Raw genomic sequence first — 21,876 nt, forward strand, 5'->3', positions numbered from 1 at the left:
GTGGCTGTTTTTTGTGTTTTGTTTTTGTTTTTTATGTAAAACACAACATCTTTGATTGGAATGTTTCATGTCGGGGAGGAGTTAAATTTCAGGCTATAAAAATGTCTGCAGACTGTCACGCTGTCAAAGTCAAGAAGACTTTCAAGTGTCTCAGCTGAGCTGCACACCTTCACCAGGTAATGAGTTACTGGGGGTGGAGACAATAGTAGTTATCTTTCCTTTCATCATCAGCATTCACTTTTTTTTAATGTGTGAATTTATATTTTTTGTCTTCAGAATTTAGACGTGAAACTTTTTTCAAACTATATTATTCCTTCCTTTGTCCATCTCTCTGTTGTCAGAGAGATATATCAGAAACTCCTGCACTGCCCCTCAGTTTTATGATGCTTTGACACATGTTGCTGAATCTTCTCTCTCAGGTTGGAGACATGGACTCAGAAAAAGTAGAGGTGCTCACCCTGATTCGCCCTTTTGCCTTGGGGATCCTGCATGATGAAGAGAAAGATAAACTGTACACAGGTAAGATCGAGGGCGTAGATTTGGTTTTGGCATTGGTGGGGACGGATGAGTTAACCACCGAACTCTGCCCTGTTTCTTTTTTTTTTTTTCATTTTGTCTTTGCTTCTTAATAACAAAAAGAGAAATATACTTGCCTACATATGCTATTCTACATGCTTTTAAACCATTTAAAATTACAATTCATAGTTTTATATGTGAATTATATAATGTTCAATTACTATTAAACAAATGACTGAATAAGTATTTCAGGCTTTAGTTTACTTCAGCCATAATCCATATAAATCAGGTATCATACAAACATAAAAATAACTTCCAATACAGTCATGACAGTAAAAGAATATGACTTTAAGGACTTAACAACATTACTTCAGTTACACCAACATCTCTGATACATTAGCACTAAGGGAACACTGAATGACCTGGTGGCTTTTTTCCATAAAACTACTCATCTAAGATGACCACAAAGTAAAAGATCTCTCAGCAAAATTATGCAACATTTTAGGCACTATTGCCCCGATCAAATCAGTGAGCTGGGATTTTTTATTCCAAACATGAACTACTGTTACAGCAACATGAACTACTGGTGTCCCACACAACAACTCAATGTCCACTATGTGAAGGAGCCAAACACATGCCTGCTCCTCTCGCTAACTGAGATAAACTGCTGGCATATTGGTTTTACATCTATACTGTCCAGTCTCTCCTGGTGGACATACAGCAGCATCTTTTTAGTCTTCTGAGAGCACTGAAGCTTCTTTCAGCCTCAGTACCTGCGTTTTATCCTCAGATTAAAATTATTCTGTGCTTGATGTGCCTCACCTTTGGCCCTGGCTCCTCCCCTCTGACTGCACTAGGACATATTGCCACCTGATAAAATAACACATTGAGTCGTGCCATATAAAAAGTGAGACATGTCAATTCAGATTCTTTGTCAAATATACACTAATGAAACAATTTACATCAGCAGCCTAACAACTGTCATGATAATAAATACTAGTTAATCTATAGCACCAAATCATCAGTCAGTCACCTGTGACCTCGCCTCTTCACCTCTGTCTGAGCTACAACATGGCAGAGCTGCCTCTGTCACCTGATAAATAACAGTGAGACATTCCACATACATGCAGTCACACATGTGCTTCAAATACAGTCATGAACCAACAAGTCATCATCCAATTCCACCTGTGATCTTGTGTCACCATTTCTCTCTGAGCTTTGTGTTGGTTCTTCTGTCACCTGACAAACAGGACATACATGACAATAAGAATAAAATGTGCAGCTGCTTCAGTGTTTCTGTCAAATTGTGCAGATCTTGACTCATCAGTAATGTTTGTAGGCTGAGTGCACTTTTTAAAACAATTTGTGCAAACTGCACTGCAAGGTGGAATATTTGTAAAATCAAGATTACCTCATGATATTTTGTCTCAAAAATTAACCCTATGAATATGTCAGTGCCATTAGGATGAAATTTTTGTGTCACCAACATTTTAACGTTAGACATATAATTTTAACAGCCTCTGTAAACTAATATCCTGGCTGCTCGAGGCTGCAGTTTTCTCTGACAGTTTCAATCAAAATTAGAAATGCTGAGAGGCGGATGCTGTCCAAGATAAAGACAATGTTGGATAACACCTCCCACCCACTCCATGACACGCTGGTCAGTCACAGGAGCTCGTTCAGTGAGAGACTGAGATTACCGAAAAGCACCACTGAACGACACAGGAAACCTTTCCTGCCTGTGGCCATCTCCCTGTACAACGCATCCACTTAACACACTGGTTACTGCTACAACTACACATGTTTCTTTTCCAGCTATTTATTAATGAGTGACTTATGTATATATATATATATGTATATATTGTACTATTCTTAGTTAGTGTATTGTCTGTCTTGTTAATGTTGGTTTATAATGGAGCACTGTAACAAAAAAATAATTTCCCCCAGGGATCAATAAAGTATTCTGATTCTGATTCTGATTGAGTCTGGATGTTCTGGATTTCACACTTCTGAACCTCTGCCCTGAGGACAGAAGTGTGAACAGTCCGTGTTGGAGGTGTGTGGGGTCTTTGAGGATGCAGGCAGCTCTCCTCTGGACTCTGCGATGGTAGATGCTCTGCAGAGAGGGCAGCGGAGTCCTGATGATCTTCTCTGCAGTTGTTATCACTCTCTGCAGGCGTTTGCGCTCCATAGCAGTAGTGCTGCCGTACCATGCAGTGATGCAGCTGGTCAGTGTGCTCTCCACAATGCAGCTGTAGAACCTGCTGAGGATCTTGGCCAATATACCAAATTTCCTCAGCCTCCTCAGCAAATACAGCCGCTGCTGAGCTTTCTTGACCAGCTGTGTGGTGTTCAGTGTCCAGGTGAGGTCCTCAGAGATGTAGACGCCCAGGTACCTAAAGCTGCTCAACCTCTCCACTTCAAGGCCCCGGGTAAACAGCGGCTGGTGAGGCCTTCTCTTCTTCCTCATGTCCACTATCATCTCCTTTGTTTTGTCAGTGTTGAGGGTGAGGTTGTTGTCCTCCCACCATGACACCAGACCGGCCGCCTCTCTCCTGTAAGCCGCTTCGTCCCCTCCAGTGATGCGACCGATCACTGCAGTGTCGTCCGCGAACTTCAAAATGATGTTATCTTTGTTGGAGGTGACACAGTCGTGGGTGTACAGGGTGTAGAGGATGGGACTGAGGACGCAACCTTGTGGAATGCCAGTGTTTGTGGTAATGCTGACTGAAGTCCTGTTGCCGATCCTGATGGACTGGGGCCTGGCAGTCAAAAAGTCCTGTAGCCAGTCACATAGGGTGGTGCAGGCCGAGTGTTGCCATCTTGTGAGTGAGTTTGTGTGGGATGACAGTATTGAAGGCGGAGCTGTAATCAACAAAAAGTACCCTGATGTATGAGTCTTTGTTTTCCAGGTGGGAGAGTGAATAGTGAAGGGCAGCAGCGATGGTGTCTGACGTGGACCTATTGGGCCAGTAGGCATACTGCAGGAGGTCCACAGTGTCTGTGATGTTGCTCTGGATGTAGGCCAGCACCACTCTCTCAAAGCACTTTGCGATGATTGGAGTGAGTGCAACTGGTCTATAGTCATTCAGGCAGGTGGCTGGGCTTTTCTTGGGGAGAGGGGTGATGGTTGTGGTCTTGAAGCATGTGGGGACTGTGTTCTGGCTGAGGGAGAGGTTGAAGATGGAGGTAAGAACCTCCGCCAGCTCATTGGCACATGCTTTAAGGGCCTGTCCCGGGATGTTGTCTGGTCCTGCTCCCTTACGGGGGTTTATCCTCAGGGCTTTGTGCACCTGGTCTATTGAGACCGCTGGTGGGGGTGGGAGTTGGGTGGTCTGGGGGTCCTGGCAGGTCCGGGTGATCTGGGGGGTCTGGAGGGTCTGGGAGGTCTGGAGGGTCTGGGAGGTCTCGAAGCGGGTGTAGAATGCATTGAGATCATCGAGAAGACCGCCTGCAGAGCTGATGGTGCTGGTGCTGGTGGTGGCCCTATACTCTGTGATGTGCTGCAGGCCTTACCACATCCGCCTGGGGTCAGCAGAAGAATAGAAGCCATCCAGCTTCTCTCTGTACTGCCTCTTAGCCGCTGTGATGGCTTTCCTCAGTCCATACTTTGCAGCTTTGTACTCCGTCTCATTGCCTGATCTAAATGCGAAAGACCGAGTACGCAGCATGTGTCGTACCTGACTGTTGATCCATGGCTTCTGGTTGGGGAACTTTCTGACTTGTGTGGTGGGCACAATATTGTCAGCACAGGTGCTGATGTACCCAGTCACATATTCAGCGTAGTCCTGTATGTTGACAGAGCAGTTCTCCATGGTGGCTGTAATTTGAAACACATCCCAGTCTGTTTGGGCAAAGCAGTCCTGTAGGATGCTCTCAGTCTCTGGGGTCCACAGTTTAACAGGTTTGATGACAGGGTTCGATGGTTTCAGTTTCTGCCTGTAAGCCGGGTACATGAACAGAGAGATGTGGTCAGACTGTCCAAAGTGGGGGCGTGGTGCAGCCCTATATGCGCCGTGTATGTTGCTATAGACATGATCCAGGGTGTTCTTGTCACGGGTAGGAATGGCCACGTGTTGGTGGTATTTTGGGAGTACAGTCCGTAAGTTGCATTTATTAAAGTCACCAGCGACGATAAAAACAGCATCTAAATGAGTATTTTCTAATGCGCTGATGACGTCATGGACTTTGCTGAGCGCCGCCGTGGAGTCAGCTCGAGGCGGGATGTAAAAAATGGCCAAAAACACAACAGAGAACTCCCGTTGCAGATAGTAAGGGCGGCATTTCAGCATTAAGAACTCCACGTCTGGCGAACAGTACTTGTGGACAGTCTGTATGTCTCCACACCACGAGTTATTAATCAACGCACACACACCTCCCCCGATACCCTTACTGGAGGCTGCAGTCCGGTCTCCTCGGTATACCTCGGTCTGCAGCTGAATGGCGCATTCCAGGACTTTGTCTGAGAGCCAGGTCTTGGTAAAAATAAGAGCGCAGCATTCTCTAATTTCCCGCTGTGTTGTGATCCTGGCTCGTATCTCGTCGAGTTTGTTTTCCAGAGACCTCACATTGGCTAACAAGAGGCTGGGTAGCGGCGGTCGCATGGCTCGAGTTTTTAGCCTAGCATGGAGCCCCCCCCCTCTTGCCTCACTTACGTCGCTGTCTCCGAAGTGCTATCCTTCTAGAAGTCCGGTGGGAGGGTAAAGTCCAGAGGATTGTATGCGTTACCGATGTCAAGTAGTGCCTGTCCCGGGTATGTTAACAGTGCACCGCACTTATCTAGTGCAAACAGAGCAAAAAATAAACAATAACTAGGGCTCTAGAGTGCAAATGCGACCAAATTTTTCAGTGGTGCGACTAAAAAAAAATATTTGGTTGCACCTGTGCGACCAACTGTTCGGGTAGCAAAAAAAAAAAAAATCTGCAACCTTCCCTGTGGTCAACAACAGACACACATTTTGCCCCTATCGTGGACTAAACCAATCAGAGATAGTAAGGGGCGGGACCTCTCTGATTGGCCGTGGTCCAGTTGAAAGCGCAGGTGGAAGTGGGAGGTGAGTAGCTTGAATAAAGCGATATCAATTCATTAAATCCTGAATCGACTTTTAAATATAACTGTGTTTTGCCAGAAACGCCAGATTCTCAGATTAAAGCTCACAAAACCATTTCAACAACAACCAAACAGCAAATGAGAGCAGGTACACGGATTCCACACAAAGACGTAAACACGGAGCGGACCCGACGCATCAGAATCAACTTTGTCTTTCTCGGCTTTCTCACCCGACGGCCCGTAGACGGACACGCTGTCGGAGCTTAGCGATTCTGATGCGTCCGGTCCGCGCTGTGTTTACGTCTTTTTGCGCTGATTCTGAGCTGCAGGTTTTGTCTCTCTCCAACCAAAATTCACCGAGCTGAATTTTGCTGTTTTGCTTCCACGACTATTAAAATCACACTTCATGCACAGCTAGCTCTCTCTCTATCTCTCTCTGTACTTCAAGAACAGTTTCCCGTCTCCAATCTCTGTTTTCTGTATTATTCATTCGCTTATTACCCACCAGTCTACCGTTGTTTACAGCGCTGTCGGCTGCTGTCTTTTTCTTTTCTTTTTCTTTTTTCACTTAAATGACCTCGGACAAGAAAGCCTATTTTTTCTGTTGTTGAATACTGAAGAAATTTAAACTTTATATGCAGAACATTGTAGAATATTTTTAAGGTTATCTGCTATAAAAAGCCAGACCAGGAAAATATCCTTCATGTTTCTGTGTTTTATTCTCAGTTACTTTCACACAAAGGCATCTGCTGTGATGTTCACAATTCTGATGAAGTCAGTACTGATAAATGATCAGAATTATAATATTTCTGACTGCCTGAGGCTAAGTTGAATCGAATCGGGACTTTGAAAACCAGAATCGAATGGATTATAGAAATCAGTGATGATACCCAGCCCTAGTGAGCAGCCTAGGCACGACAGAAGTGGATGTAGCTGTAATAGGAAAAGAACTATTGCTAACTTTTCTATTAAGTTAAGGCCTGATCCTTCTGAAATTCATAGCCAGTGCTCTGAAACGGTGTCATCAATCTTTGAATGCTGAAAAAGCACAGTGTATCCAGAAAAACACATTATATTATATAAATTATTATAAAATTTGTGTGCGCCTAACTTTTGTGCCGGTACGCCTAACTTTAAAAAGTTAGGCGTACCTGTACGCCCATGGCAAAAAGTTAGTCTAGAGCCCTGATAACAAACAACAAGTCGACATCTGAGCGCGGAGCAAGCAAACACGTCTGCCTCGAGGGGTGCCATGTTAATCTGGAACTCCTCTCGGTATTCCTACTGCATCTATTAATGTTGGAGAATTTCATGTAATATCAAAACTGTCTAATGTGGACCATATATGTCAATTTTTGGACTGCTGTACCCTTTGCCTATGTCCTATAACTGTTACTGGCAGTCCCAACCGGACCATTGTGCATGTACCTTACTGGGTACTGGGCAGGAAATTTAACAGTCTCTTTCCTCCACAATACCAAAACAAATCTGCCCTTGATATCAAAAATTTTGAGGAACTTGGGCATAAAGTGACATTTATGGTTTTGTTACAACAGCCAGCACTTACCTCTCACACCTTGATAAGATTCCTCCACGTCAGACATGTGCAATTACTCTCTTTTGGGGTGAGAACTGGTGGTGTGGTCAGGTTAGCTGCTTTAGGAAACAAAAGCTCAGGACAGAACAGTTATCAGGCATGTATTGAATATGCAAAGCCAGCATACATTTAAGTTCCTCTATGTGTAATGTTATATGATAATTGGATTTATCAGGGTTAATCTGAGTGGGTTACATTTTTTTTTGTGGCACAACATCCTAGCATATGCCCCTGCCAGTTGTCTTCTAATTTTTAGTGACTGACTACCTTCAAGGGAAAAAGAAACCCAGTCACGTTGGCCAGTGTTTGCTATTACATAACTCTATGACAAATCTGCCATTCCCTTCATTATACACAAATATTGTTTTGGCTTTTTTCTTTCTTTAAAATTTGCTTAGCTCTTTCTACAATGCCCTGCAATGCTGGATGGTAGACTGCTCCAAATTGATAAGTAATACCAAGAGCTAACCTAACCCCTGCCAGATGTTAATTATTAAAGTGTGATCCTTTGTCTGATCTGATGGTTCTTGGTATTCAGTCTCTTGGGATCAGTTCATTTATCAGCCATTTTAGGACTGTTTTTGCATCTTCTTTCCTGGAGAGTTTTGCTTCTACCCATTTGGTGAATCTGCCAACCATCACAAGAAGATATTGGTATCCTTTGGTGCTTTGGTCAGCTCCCATGTCTGTAAAATCGATTGTGATGTCCTTAAAAGGGGCACCCAGTATTGGAAACATTCCTTTTGAACACTGGTACACATGATTTCTGTGGTGTTCATTACAGGCGTTGCATTCCCTCACACAGTTTTCTGCCATATCTCCCATGTGTGGGTGCCACCACAGGGCTTCCATGTTCTTCTGAGTTTGTTTTCTGCTCACATGTGAAGGACCATGTGCTTCTTTTAACAACAGTTGACAAAGTTTTTTTCTGGGGCAACTAACCTCCCATCATGTGCTCTCATGAATCCACTATTCCATGTTGCTCCTTTGTTCATCCACTCTGTCTCACCCACCCTGGTCCATTGACATGAACTGCTGAGCCTTTTCCTCTTTTCCTTCTGAGAGTTGTAGTGCTTTGGGGAGAGCCACAATCTCTTCCACCTGAGCTGAGGCTGGTTGTGTGCTTTTTCCTTGTACAAATGTTTCATGTGTCTCTTCATCATGGCTCTGACTCGCAACAGCAACTGAAGCCACGTTCCCTTATACAAGGTGTGATCTGGATGCTCCAGTGGCTCAGTTCGTAATCACTTGGATGAGTGACAAAACGTTTCTCCCACTGAAAACACTACGTCCAGATGAACAGAATCAACCTTTTGGGATCTACTTAACTGAATGACTGAGCATACGTCAAGTCAATCTCATGTCCTTAACTGCTTTCTCTGTGCAGTCATGTGGTTGATGTTCCATTGTTGTCATTCCTTCAGCCGTGTTGATTACGGCACCCAAAGGAATAAGCGCATCAGTGGTCATGTGGTCAGAACGCAGCGGGAGAGTGAGAGACTAAAGGAGCTGCTGCAGAGCATCGCAGCTGTAACGCAGTTTCATGTGGTTAGGTTGTGCGTTAATGAACCTGTACTGTAAGTGCAGCATGAACACAGATTCATTCTTGCTTGCCCTTCGACACTTTGTGGCAAGGAGTGTAGAAGTGGAAGGTATACTTAACTCAAAACCCCTTGTTTATGCAACATTGGACATTGGGGACCCTGATCCCATTACTCCTAACCTTCTGCTTATGGGGCGAAGAGACGCATCCTTACTGCAAGCAGTGTACAGCAAGAGTGACCTACTGGGACACCGCCACTGGAGACACAGCCAAGTACTTGCCTACCATTTCTGGGTTCAGTTTACTTGCAATTACCTACCTAACCTTCAGCTTGGTCAAAAAAGGTGCATCTGTACCCCAAAGCTCACTGTAAATTGAGTGGTCAACCACCATTCAATTTACAGTGAGATTTGAAAAAGTTTCTCCTTAAACAGGTTGTTTGACCACATTTTTGAAAGAAAGATGTCTTTTCAACAACCTGTTTCAACAAGAATTTTTTTGTCATTAAGTAGGTCACAGCCTGTATCTTTGGGTCTTTAAAAGGCAGGAGGCTACAGAATTGGCAACTGTTTTCAGATCCGAGCTGAATAATAACCAATAACTGAGACGATGGCGAACAGTGAGTAGAAATTATATATTTATATAATTGAATTATCAATATATATAAATGACAGTACATTTGGAACAGATACAGTTTGTCTGAAATTACATAAAATGTGGAAATAAAATCCACATTTTACATTTTTGGTTAAAATTTTCATCAGTATAGAAGGAGGTCAGGAGAGAGGCCATCTGCAGCCATCTTTTAACATCTTGGTGGTTCTGTCATGATGTGGGGCTGCATTTTAGCCATTGATGTTGGCATTTTTGGAGTTATAAAAAAAACAAACGGCAGCCTGGCTGCCTCAGGAATTTAAACACGAGTCTTTAAAATGAATAGGCCTAGTACTACTATTATTAATAATAACTACAGTTATTGTTGTTAAAACACTATAAGCCACAAAATGCTCAGAATTACAACAAAAAGCATATAAAGAAAACTAAATATTATCAAAGCACAGCCACCCTTTGGAGGACTTCTTTCAGCCACTATGCAAAGCTGGTGACCACTGGTCAGATCAACCAGTAAATCAACAGCTTTACTTTGACACTGAGCTCTCTCTTCACCACAACAGACCAGTGCAACATCTGCATCCCTGCAGCCATGACTGTGATACATTTGCCAATTGAAACATATTCCCTTATCTCTTATCTCATCTTGTCTCTCATCTCACCACTTTCTTTGCTTCACCTGGAGGTAAACATGTGTTGTTATTTATTTTGCACAGGGTAAGAACACACTACCAATGCAGTGTGATGACAAAGAAGGCAGTCAGCATACAAAAAAGAGCTTCGAGTGTCCTTCAAGAAGCTTGAAGAGATATTCCTGAAGACTACTTGCAGACAATTATATTGGAGGCTGTGTTAAATCATTCAGTAAAAAGGACTAGATGTTACAGTCCCTGAAAATGCATTGCTTTAGATGGAGAAACTCTTGAGGGATGGCTGTTATGAGGAAAGACGGCCCAGATACATCAGCAGGTGTTTATCTGGAGGGCATCAGGTTTAATATGGCGTTATTTTTGTGCCACTATTCTGAGCGCACGTAAAAAAAAAATTGAGCGCACGTAAAAAAGGTTTGCAGGTGCAAGTGTTGTATTTTGAGGAGAAATTTATTTTGAGCGAAGAAAAGCTAGATTTGAGTGAACAAACTTCATTGCTGCGTGCAAAAAATGTATTTCAGTGTTTGCTATTATCCACACACACACACACAACAGCAGCCCCTGTCGCTCAGTTTTTGCATTGGCGCTCGCTCGCAATGTGTTGCTTGTGCTCTCAACATTTCTGCCCATGCGCGCTCAACTCTTTCTCTACACCGTTATATTTGTGCCACAAAACCAGCCAATCACAGACTTGGATGCAAAATCCCAGAGAGAAGTAAAGCAAGTGTGTAAGTTCATCTCTGAATGTTTGTAAAGCATTCCAGCGTTAAGCTTAACAACCGATATATGGAGCGACTGCCTCTTCTCTCCCCCTCCCTGCTGCTACTTCAATCGTGAAACTGATCAATGATCAGCTGATCGGCTTTTGTGTCTCAAGTCCGTCTCTCTTGTTTGTTTATCGCCCACTTCGCGAACAACAGCAGCACGTTTAAGCTTGATAAGCTGTTGTTAGAATTTATTTAATATTACTTTCTACACCAGGATCTTTTTCTACGCAGCTGACGGCTGGTAACTGTGCAGGGGCGGATCTAGCAAAGTTTAGCCAGGGGGGCCGATAGGGCATGAACAGGGAAAAGGGGGCACAGAGACATACTTTTCTTTCTTATTCTCATTTCAAATGTCGAGCTTTTAATAAATAATTATCCGAATCTTACACCCAAAGTTTTAATCTGATGTAAAATGTATAGAAGTCCATTACTGTATATAGTAACTATTAAGTCTAATATACCCTAGTAAGTTATAGTACTTTTTTCTTTGGGAAGATACCATCTGTGCAGTTCTGTTGAAGAAAGATGTTGAATCTATTTAATTATTCGTGAAAAATAATTTATTTCTGTGCATTTCTTTCACCCTGCATCAAATTAAAGTTGATTACGGCGATTAAGCATCATGAGGTGGGGGGTGGGGGGTGGTTCCCTATTTTTTTTTTTTTGCTGGGAGTTTGCAACCCTATTAGTTAGGTTGCTTAATATTTCTGCTAAGTACTCTTTAAAATACCAGAATAGGGAGGCTGGAGCAGGTTTAAGTTCATTAGATTGATCAGTGTTGCTGAACTATGAAATATTTTGGGTGCAGTGTATTTTTTGCATACAGGTATAACAGAATAGCTTTAGTGTTTTTTTTTGTTTTTTTTACTTGAGTATGAACTTATACAAAAAGCAGCAAGATATTAAAAAAACAGTTTTATTGATTAAAAAACGCTATATCGGATTCATATTGGTATCGGCAGATATCCAAATTTATGATATCGGTATCGGACATAAAAAAGTGGTATCGTGCCATCTCTACAAGAAACCAGATGAGTTTCTTATTCTGAGGATGAATACCAGACAACAAACAACTATATCACCATACCAGCTCAGCCAGTTCTAGTTAAAGAAATAAACTTTAGTTTTAATTACCGTCAAAATGTCAATGAGATGAACTGAGAATTTAAAAAAATCAGTTCAATTGAATTTCATTAAGTTTAATTCAGTTCTATTCTTATATATTTCTATATTGCCAAATCACAACAACTGTCAACTCAAAATCAAACCACCAGCAGAACCAGGATCAGGGAGGGGCAGCTATCTGCTCCGACCGGTTGGTGGCAACAGAAGAAATGCAAATGAAAGTTCAGCGGGGTTAATTTAAAAGTGGAATTTAGTACTTAGTGAATATTGATTGCTCATCATTGAATCTCTAAAAAATCATTTTGTTCTCACAGATGTTTGAAAACACTTGAAAATTATTAAATCTTTTACAAATGTTCATGTTTTCACAGTTTTCAAAAGCCTACAGTATGTGAAAGGGGCGGAAATGAATGACAAATTAAAAAGAGGGCATTGCTGGACACAGCAGAGGAATCTATGATCAAAACAGTAAGATAGGAAACCTGTGACTAAAATGCCATCACTCCCACTTCTGAAACCTAACTTCATGTAAAACTTCAAGCATGTCAGTTAACAAAGGCTTTTCATATAATGCGGATAATTTCTTTGTTTTTTGCACCTAAGATAATTAAATTTGTGCTTCTGTTGTGTTTTTTGTTGCAGAAATTAAAAAGGTGAATTTTCACTGCGTGACTAACAACACTGCTCATCGCACCATTGAAATTTCAAGAAATCAGCTGATTGTTAGGCGGGGCCAGCCCTTCCTGCTGACCCTGGAAATGGCTCAGCCATTCAGTGTTGGGGACACACTCCTGCTCACTGTGGAGACAGGTAGCCACTTGAACAATTTTTCTACCACACTGCTTGTCATCATGCCACATTGCTTCAAAAATATTACTGTAAAATAGTGCACTGATAAATAAATATATTACAATATAGTGTTTAAAAGTTCTTAATATGGTAGTGTCCACATAGGACATGACTGGTATTATATTTGAACTCAACAATTAACATAACACACGTGTAACTCTACAACATATCCTTTTTATATACTCCAGCTTATTGACAGTCTATTATGGTTAGGCTCTGGTTAACAGCCATTGCCTAATCATAGTCGTCAGTGACCTGGTGGAAGTAAAGAGGTCAATTGAGGGTAAAGAGATTTTGAAAACAGTGCAAGTAGAGTTTTTTGAAGAAAACAACAAAATAAAACTGATTGATCGCTGAAGTGTAACAAGTGCTCTTCCCCCCTTTATCCTTACGTCAGGTCCTGCTCCATCAGAAAGACATGGAACACGTTCTCAGTTTGGTAACCCGTCTCCCAGGTATACCACTGATTCCAAAGCAATATGGAGGTATGAGATTGACAGGAGTGCTGTCCTGGAAAAGGGCATTGTGGCCCTCTCCGTGACCCCACCAGTTGATGCTCCTGTGGGGAAATACTCCCTGTCTGCAATAACAGATGGTAAAACAATGAGTCTGGGAACCTTGGTGGTGCTCTTCAACCCCTGGTGCTCTGGTGAGAAGCAGTGTTTTAGTCCTGATAAGTAAAACAAAAGAAAAAAGACAGACAATCTGTAACTAATAGAAGTTACTTTCTACACAAAGGAGTTTTTGTTTTTTTGTTTTTATATATGAACTTACCATAGAAGCTAATTGCTAAAGATGCTTGCATTATATTTGCATGTGTCTGCAGGTGACTGGGTGTATCTCCCTGATGAAAGAGAAAGACAGGAATATGTGATGAATGAAGGGGGAACCGTCTACACAGGAACATCAAACTACATAGGTTCATGGCCCTGGATCTTTGGACAGGTCAGCACCAGAGTGCTGCCATGCTTAGTCTACCATATTTGGCCAATTTATTTGTTTTGAAGGTTACGCAACAATTGAATGTTAGTTACAAAAAGATTAGCTAGTCAATTATCTTTCAGTTTTATACTTTATATAGACCTGTAATAATTAGTATCGTGTGAAGTAAGAAAGCTGAAAATATATTTGAAAATAAGCTGAAGCATACAGTCCAGCATAATGAAAAACTAAGTACATCCCATGATTTAACAGCTTCTAGAACCTACTTTAACAACAATACACAAAGTTTTGCTTTCTGCATGGCTTTATGACTTTCTTAACCCACTGACCGTTGATATGAGGTTTTTGTGCTAATATGTTCTGTTTGGTTTTTCTCCAAATGTCATTCTGACCAAACATTTGCACTTTGGTCTCATCTGTCTTCTTCTTCCAGAAGTCTTGTGATTTGTTGAGCTGTACTGTGATGTTGTTTTTAGAGAAAACTCATACTTGTCTTTTCTAATTGTAGTGTAGAGAACATCAAGATGTAACACTAATTGAGGCCTGTAGAAAAGCTCTGGGATTTTTCCAGTTATCCTGAGTATTGGATGATTTGACCTTGGGGTGACTTGACATCTAACATCTTTCCTCTTTTATTGTGTCTATTGTGTTATTACAGCCATATGAAAATGATATTTTTACATGTGTATGTTTCAGTTTTGACAGCAACATAAAGTTACAAGAATATAACCAGACAATTATTTAGAGAAACCAGAATCATTAAAACCAGAAGGAATTGGAATTTTTTTTTTTCACTTTTTAAAATAATTTTAGGGTCTTTATCTTCCTATATAAAGTGCTTTGAGGCAGCTTTTGTTATGATTTGACACTAGATTTTTTAAGACTTGATTCGAATTTGAATACGACATAAATGCACTAAAACAAACTGGTTTAAAGTATGATGAAGTTGTGATTTTTCTGCTGGTCATAGGTAACTTCTTTTAATAATAATAATACTGCATTTTATTTGTGGCGCCTTTCAGAAACCCAAGGTCACCTTACAAAGAACAAAATTAATAAAAGGAACAATAGTCATAAAATACATAAAATAAGTTCAAATTGCAAAACAGAGCTTGGCAACAGATAAAATCAGCACTAAAGTGAATACTAATCAGACTAACAATATTGATGTTTCCATGATGCAGTCACTGGAAGGCAATTGTTAATAATTTTCTCATTTAAAAGTTAAATGTTGGTCAAAAATAATAGTCATGCAGCAATACGCACCAGTAACACATTCTGTTTGAAATCATCATTACAATACTTTTATTTTTCTACAAGAGAATTAAGAACATTAAAGTTTACCGTTTAATTTGAAAAATATTTGAAACGCAGTGTCATGAAAAAAGTGGTCTTTGAGCTTCTGACTGGTCACGAATTCATGACAAAGATCCCTAAGCTTACAGCCAAATTAATAATAAATTATTTGGTACTGTAGCTCTAACTTGTGCTTCTTACCCAGTTCGAGGAGGAAATGGTGGCCATTTGTCTCAAAATATTGGATGCCAACCTCAAACACAGAAAAGACCCAGCTGGTGACACCTCTGCTCGTTGTAACCCCATCTATGTTAGCCGTGTGATCAGTGCAATGGTAGGACCTAAATTTACATACATTACAATCTACATTTAACACACTTCATTTAAAAACATACAAGTTAAGTTTTGAATACTATAATTTACTCTTGTGCAACCAATGGATGAGCAAGAACGCAGCATTTGTCTGATTTGCAGATCAACTCCAATGATGATGCAGGTGTACTAGTGGGACGCTGGGATGAAAACTATAGTGATGGATGCAGCCCCACCTGCTGGACTAGCAGCGTTAGCATCCTTCAGCGCTGGTTTCAAAACCGCTGCAATCCTGTTAAGTACGGACAGTGCTGGGTGTTCGCTGCCGTAATGTGTACAGGTACTGCGAATACTGTGTTGTTTATGTGTAAGGACAGTGTCGCCATGAACTTTAATCAAGACCGAGACGTCATTTGACTTGATCATTTTGTTGTCTGTGATTTCAGTGATGCGATTCTTTGGTATTCCATGCCGTGTCGTCACCAACTTTCAATCTGGTCATGACTCAAACAGTAGCCTGACTATTGATGAATATTATGATAACAATGGAGTCCGTAGCAAGGAGGCCTCCGAAAGTATCTGGTAAGACATTCAGACAGTCAGTCAGATGTGCAAGCAAAAAGAAAACATAGACAGAGCTATAAGATTATGCAATTTAAAAACGTCTGCGATATAAACTGGAAGGTTTATCTTTCTTGTGCAGGAACTTCCATGTGTGGGTGGAGGGATGGATGAAACGACCAGACCTCATGAAAGGTGGTATTTATGATGGCTGGCAGGTCTTGGATCCCACTCCACAGGAAGAAAGTGAAGGTAAAAACTATTTAGTTTTTGTTTAGAAATGAATTCAGTGAGACAGATGCACAAAATAATGATTCCAATGAGAAGTACAAACAATTATTTAAAACGTTTTTGTTACATTTGTAAAGTCAGACTTTGCTTTTGCTGCTCCAGGTGTATCCTGCTGTGGTCCAGCCCCAGTCAACGCTATCCTACGTGGTGACACAGACGTCAAGTATGATGTACCATTTGTCTACGCTGAGGTCAACGCTGACATTGTCAAATGGATGGTCTGTACCCATGCTTTACATATACACCTTGTAATAACAGAACTATATGGATAGTATACAGTCTGTCTGTACAATCTGTTTTTCTACATTTTATCTCATTTAATTTTAAGGTGACATCAAAATACTAAAAATTAACCCTTTCAGCCTTTTTTTGCTTCTTATATGTTATTGTTAATTTACAGGACATAAGACCATTAAGGAGCCCAACATTCACTCCATATTTCTCTGGCTACCAGTTCAAACTCATTCACCATCTCAAATGCAAACAGAGATCACACTTACATCATCTACAATTTAATGGTGATAGCTTCAGCCCAAAAGTTATTCTGAGTGACACACAGAAGTTTAGATTTACCAGTGACTTTAGCTTATTCAGTTGTGCAGTCTTGCACAAAGCATTGACTAATTTTCTGTTGTTATGTCTCATTTCTCAGATCAGTCCTGACGGTTCAAAGAAGAAAATGTACACTGACTCCATGTCAGTGGGTCAGAGCATCTCTACCAAGGCTGTTGGCTCCCAGGGAAGAGTTGACGTCACTAACAGCTACAAGCACAGGGAAGGTAAAACAAATGTACAATGCTCATTTGCATTGTACACACTGGACATATTATTTTGATAAGTGTTCATCCTAGAACAACTGCTAAATGCAGTTTCAATTCAAATGATCCCAGAGAACTTTTGAACTGAAAAACTGAGATCACAAGATGAGATCTGTTGTCTTAACAAAAAGTAAGATAGTATTAGTTAATTCCAGTATTAATTCATTCTATTTACGATCCATTAGTTTGGAACATCCAAGATGCAAGACGAAGCTAGTCCCTAATTAAATTTTACTACAAACAACTAATTGCCAGATCAAAACTAACTCAGTCACTATCAAAGAGCCATTAGTAATACCCTAAAAACTAACCAGACTACTACAGGCTTTGAGAGTTATGTTGATGAGTATTTCCCTACAGGGAGCACAGAAGAGAGAGAAATCTTCAAACGTGCAGTCAGCATCAACTCGAAGGAAGGTTATAGATGTGACATAGAGGAGGCACCCCAGAAACTTCAGATGAAAATTGAAGAGGTAAAACTCAAAATACACGGCTGGGAAAACTTTGTGTTATTACAGCATGATATAAAAAGCATCTGCTTTGGAGGACATACCTCTAGTAAGGTATAACACTATCTTAGGAAAATGTGTTTTTATTTGGTATGTGTATGTTTTTATAGACCCCTTCTTGGAATGAGCCTAGAAAAACCAATCAACTTCCTGGAATGGACCTATAAAAATCAAAGTCCTTACTGCCATGTTTACCTTTGTACCATATCCAGCATGGCTTCTATTTTTTGGTCTCTTAGCAAAAGTCTCCCCTTGTAGTTGTGTTTCTGCAAGATCCATTGGATCTCATTAAATGTGTCTTAACAGGGATCCTTAAATTTTTTAATGTTTTTTTTTCAAGAAGTGGAAAATATCAAAGGGAACCAAACCTGGCCAATAGTGCAGGTGATGAGTTACGAATATGTTGATTTGGTCAAAAACCCCAAAAATGTTGGAAATGATTTTAGGCCAGCTTTGACAGTAGTTGGTGATTGCTCTTTGCCCATGTGAAACCAGTGTTTAAATCATACACAGTGTAACTGATTGGAACAGGACTTTGAAGAAATTATTTAAGAATAGCAGCGAGAAGCCTGGAGGCTTTCTGGACATGCCTGTAAGGATGATCTTGAACACCAATGAGCAAATAAAAGTCACTTGAGGCCTGTTTTAACTCTATGATGGACTGGCGACCTTTGCAGGATGTACCTTGCTTGTGATACCTGGGACACACTTCAGCCTCACCTGATACAGTTTTTTGTTTTTTATTTGCAACTTGTGGTGCTTAAAATCAAAATTCAATGTTTGAAATGTTCGGAACAACGATGTTGTTTTTTTGTTTGTCCGTTTTTTTTTTCTGAAACAAAACCTGAAAAAATTGACAACATTTTGATTTCAGGGACAGAAAGAAAGTCAAAAATGGTTTTGTCCTATTTTCTCTTTAAACACCAGGAGACCAAGGCGATAAATGGCCAGGACATTAAACTGAGGCTCAAGCTGAGCAGAAAGGATCAAATACGGAAGCCGTCGGTTCTCCATGTCAACGCTCAGGCCATGAGTTACAACGGCAAACCAGCGGGCAACATCCTGAAAATACAGCAATCTCTGCAACTGCCCTTTGGACACGGTCTGCAGTTATTATCTCATAATTTTATTCAGCATTGAAATTTATTTTTAAAAAGTAACAAATAATATAGATTTCTATGATTTGAAGCTGCTATTTCAAACTCCACCCCAAGACTCAGAAATTAAATAAATTAGAAAGAACAAGATGATATCTGGATCACTTCTCACATTCCTGCCTCTCACCTTGTGTCCTACAGATGTGGCCATACCTTTACTGATCCCCTTCACAACTTACCGTAAATATATGGTGAACTGCAACAGTATAAAGGTTTCAGCAGTGGTCAGTGACTGTGATGAATGCTACCAGACTGAGACCAACATCACCTTAAAAGAACCTGTCATCTCCATGAAGGTCATTAAAATCCTAACTTTGTGGGTAATACCAAGAAGTGAAAGCACATCCAGTCTAATGTCATTACTTCACAACAAAGTATGTGTTCATGGTATACAGTAAACTGGCTCTGTCATTGGTTATTTGACAATCAAAAAAGCTTCACCTGAACTCAGTTGATGAACAGGTTCTATGAGATATTAGAAAATTCTGGGCTTTGTTCTATAATTTGCTGCACATTAATGCTGTATTATATCTGTGTTTCTTTTAGGTTTTGGAGCCAGTCTGTGTGAACCGTAAAACGACATTGGAGGTGGAATTTAAAAACCCGCTCAATGAGAGGCTGAGAAACTGCTCCCTGACAGTCACTGGATGTGGCCTTTTTAAATTGGGCTATGTAAAAAGGTCAGTACTGAGACTTAACATAGAATATAACTCAGTACAATTACAGGGTATAAGGAACAATGTGATTGCTAAAAGTGATGTTAATGAATAGTTGAATGTTTTTTCCATATTCAAAAAGATGCTTTTTTTGAAACACAGTTATCTGCATTCTTTCTGAGAGAGTTGCAAAAAAGATTGATTCAAGATGTCATTGCATCATCTCAGCAGTTCAAAAAATATACTGGTTAAAAAAACCCTTGTCAAAAAGGAAATAAAGGGGGAAAAATTAAATACTTATTTTTTTATCCATAGCCTTTTATTTTGATTAAAATTTAGTTTTAAAGAACTGAAGTGGCCACAAAAGACTTTCAGATTTTGATTTATGCTGCATAAACAAATCTAAGTTTCCTCTTTTTGTCTTAGGTCATAGGTTCGCATCCAAACAGGGGCTTGAAGTGAAATAAAAAAATAAAAATATTTTATTAATATTATGTAAAAAAAAATGTTTTTCTATTGACAGTGAGAAGGAAGAGTTAGAGCCAAACGCCACGCTGAGGATGAAGATTACCATGACTCCCTACAGAGTTGGACTGAAGACCGTGGTTGCCAACTTCGACTGCAGCAGCTTCAGAGACATAAAGAGCTCCTGCATCATTGACGTTAAACCATGAAGCTCTGGCTTCATTTACAGCTCCCTCTGTGTTTCTGTTTCTTTAGTTTAAGCTGGGATAGATTAATCTAGAAAATCTTGTTATTACTATTATCCATAATAACTTTACTATAGTCAAAGGTTTGTTTTTACTTGCTGGGATATAATCAAGTAGGTGTTTATTTCAAAGATGTAAAGTGCCCTACATTTTCAGAGATATGCTTTACGACGAACAGTTACCATAATTATTAATAAGTAATGAGTAATGTAGTCATTTTCATAAAAGAAGAGGAAAAACACAAATTTTGTGATATTGGTTTGTAGCTTTTCTCTGTTTGTGCATTAATTATTATTGGGTTTAAATGATTGTGGGAAAATTATGAAGCTCTACATTTATCTCATCTCTTTAACAAATTTGAATATAACGGTGATGGGCTGAAACAACGTTTTAGGTTGTAGATTTCACTGCAGATTATACAACTAAAAGCCAAAGAGGGAAATTAGCCACATTAGCAGAATAATGGAAATAATTTGGTGGTGAGCAACAGTTTGATCCCAGTGCTTTTTATGGACAGTCCACTGATAATAACAAATTACTTTCCTTTGAATGCAAATGTCATATCTGTAGTTACCATTAAAAACAATGCAAATTTAAATTCAAAGACCTCTGTGTGGAATCAAATCCTTTAAACAATGTAATGGGATATATTAAAGGCAACAACAAATAAAAACAGTGTTTTTATTTTAAAACTGTTTATCTTCTTTATCTTTACGCAAACTGGAATTGTGAGATGGAACTATTTATTTGTGAACGTGGCTTGGTGGCACAAATCACAACATAGCAGTGTCAGCTGAAGACTGGAGGAAAATTGAAATTTACATTTGTTTAAAGCACTAAAATATGCAGCATAAATCAGTCTTTTGTGGCCACTTTAGTTCTTTAAAACACAATTTTAATCAAACAAAAGGCTGCGGATACAAAAATAAGTATTTAATAGCTTATTTCTCTCATTATTTTTGACAATTTTTTATTCTTTCTCTGCGGCAATAAATCAGAGGGCAGACAAACAATGGCTTGAATGATGATGAAATGAAATCTGACTAGGATCAATCTTTTTTGGTAATTCTCAGAAAGAAAGCAAATAACTAATAAGACCTGTTCATCGAAAGTGCGCCTTATAATCCAGTGTGCCTTATGGTCTGAAAAACACGGTATATTGTAATTTACGTCTCAGTACTGACCTTTTTATATAGCCCAAATTAAAAAGGCCACATCCAGTGACTGTCAGGGAGCAGTTTCTCAGCCTCTCATTGAGCGGGTTTTTAACCCTTTAAAGCCAGTCGGAGCGGGCACGCTCCATTTTGCGTAACTACTTTTAAATCCCGGTAGCACTGCAACCGCATGAGCTAGCGCAATAATTTTTTTTGCATATGAAACCGGAGAAGTTGTACTTACATCTTATGCCATCAGCTTGTCCTAGGTCACAGTTTCCTTCCACATATAGCTTTGCAAAAACTGCATAAAAAGCACTTGCAGCAACAAAAACATAATATTCCAGAAACACACTTTGCCGATCTGATCAGCTGTTCGTAACACTTCCTACGTTGGAATAGACGTCAGCGGGAACTATCGCATGTCCGCCATTACCTGCCCGAGACCGGAAGTGACGTCATTTTCACGGAAATGTCGTTTTTTACCATCAGGGCCTCATGAGCCTATACTGGTGTTTTTAAAAGTTATGTTTGACTTTATGACTTTCTGTGTCGTTTCTGGGATGCTTAGGACTCATATTGCACTGCTGGAAATAGTTTATTTTGATGCATATGCTGCTTTTTTGCAAATTTGCATTATAATATTTATTTTTGTTTTTCCTGCAGTGCATAAAAATTGGTGTATTTCAAAAATAAAACTATGAAGACACAAAATAAATTTCCTGTGGTGGGAAACTATTTTGTGCAACTTTTTTGTATTT

General features: G+C 39.9%; 1 protein-coding gene across 1 annotated transcript; it reads left to right on the top strand.

The window, feature by feature from the left end:
- Window positions 1-98: 98 nt before the first annotated feature.
- Window positions 99-20,559, top strand: LOC146389358 (protein-glutamine gamma-glutamyltransferase 2-like). Its single transcript, XM_084922928.1, has 16 exons — window positions 99-176; window positions 420-519; window positions 12,503-12,670; window positions 13,107-13,358; window positions 13,536-13,654; window positions 15,153-15,281; window positions 15,422-15,599; window positions 15,706-15,841; window positions 15,963-16,072; window positions 16,214-16,329; window positions 16,764-16,890; window positions 17,290-17,402; window positions 18,366-18,540; window positions 18,737-18,891; window positions 19,142-19,275; window positions 19,775-20,559. Exons 2-16 carry the CDS (start codon window positions 429-431, stop codon window positions 19,923-19,925), a joined length of 2,154 nt encoding a protein of 717 aa, XP_084779054.1. The 5' UTR covers window positions 99-176; window positions 420-428; the 3' UTR covers window positions 19,926-20,559.
- The last annotated feature ends 1,317 nt before the right edge of the window (window positions 20,560-21,876 follow it).

This window comes from Perissodus microlepis, chromosome 3 (genome assembly GCF_051167445.1).
Source record: "Perissodus microlepis isolate ML-2025 ecotype Zambia chromosome 3, ASM5116744v1, whole genome shotgun sequence".
In the NCBI taxonomy this organism is placed as follows: domain Eukaryota; kingdom Metazoa; phylum Chordata; class Actinopteri; order Cichliformes; family Cichlidae; genus Perissodus; species Perissodus microlepis.

Bases quoted from the DNA above. Each gene is read 5' to 3' on its own strand.
- LOC146389358 (XM_084922928.1), top strand. From the start codon at position 429: ATGGACTCAGAAAAAGTAGAGGTGCTCACCCTGATTCGCCCTTTTGCC. The intron at 15,282-15,421 runs GTAGGACCTAAA...TCTGATTTGCAG, and splicing joins GCCGTGTGATCAGTGCAATG to ATCAACTCCAATGATGATGC. The intron at 15,842-15,962 runs GTAAGACATTCA...TTTCTTGTGCAG, and splicing joins GAGGCCTCCGAAAGTATCTG to GAACTTCCATGTGTGGGTGG.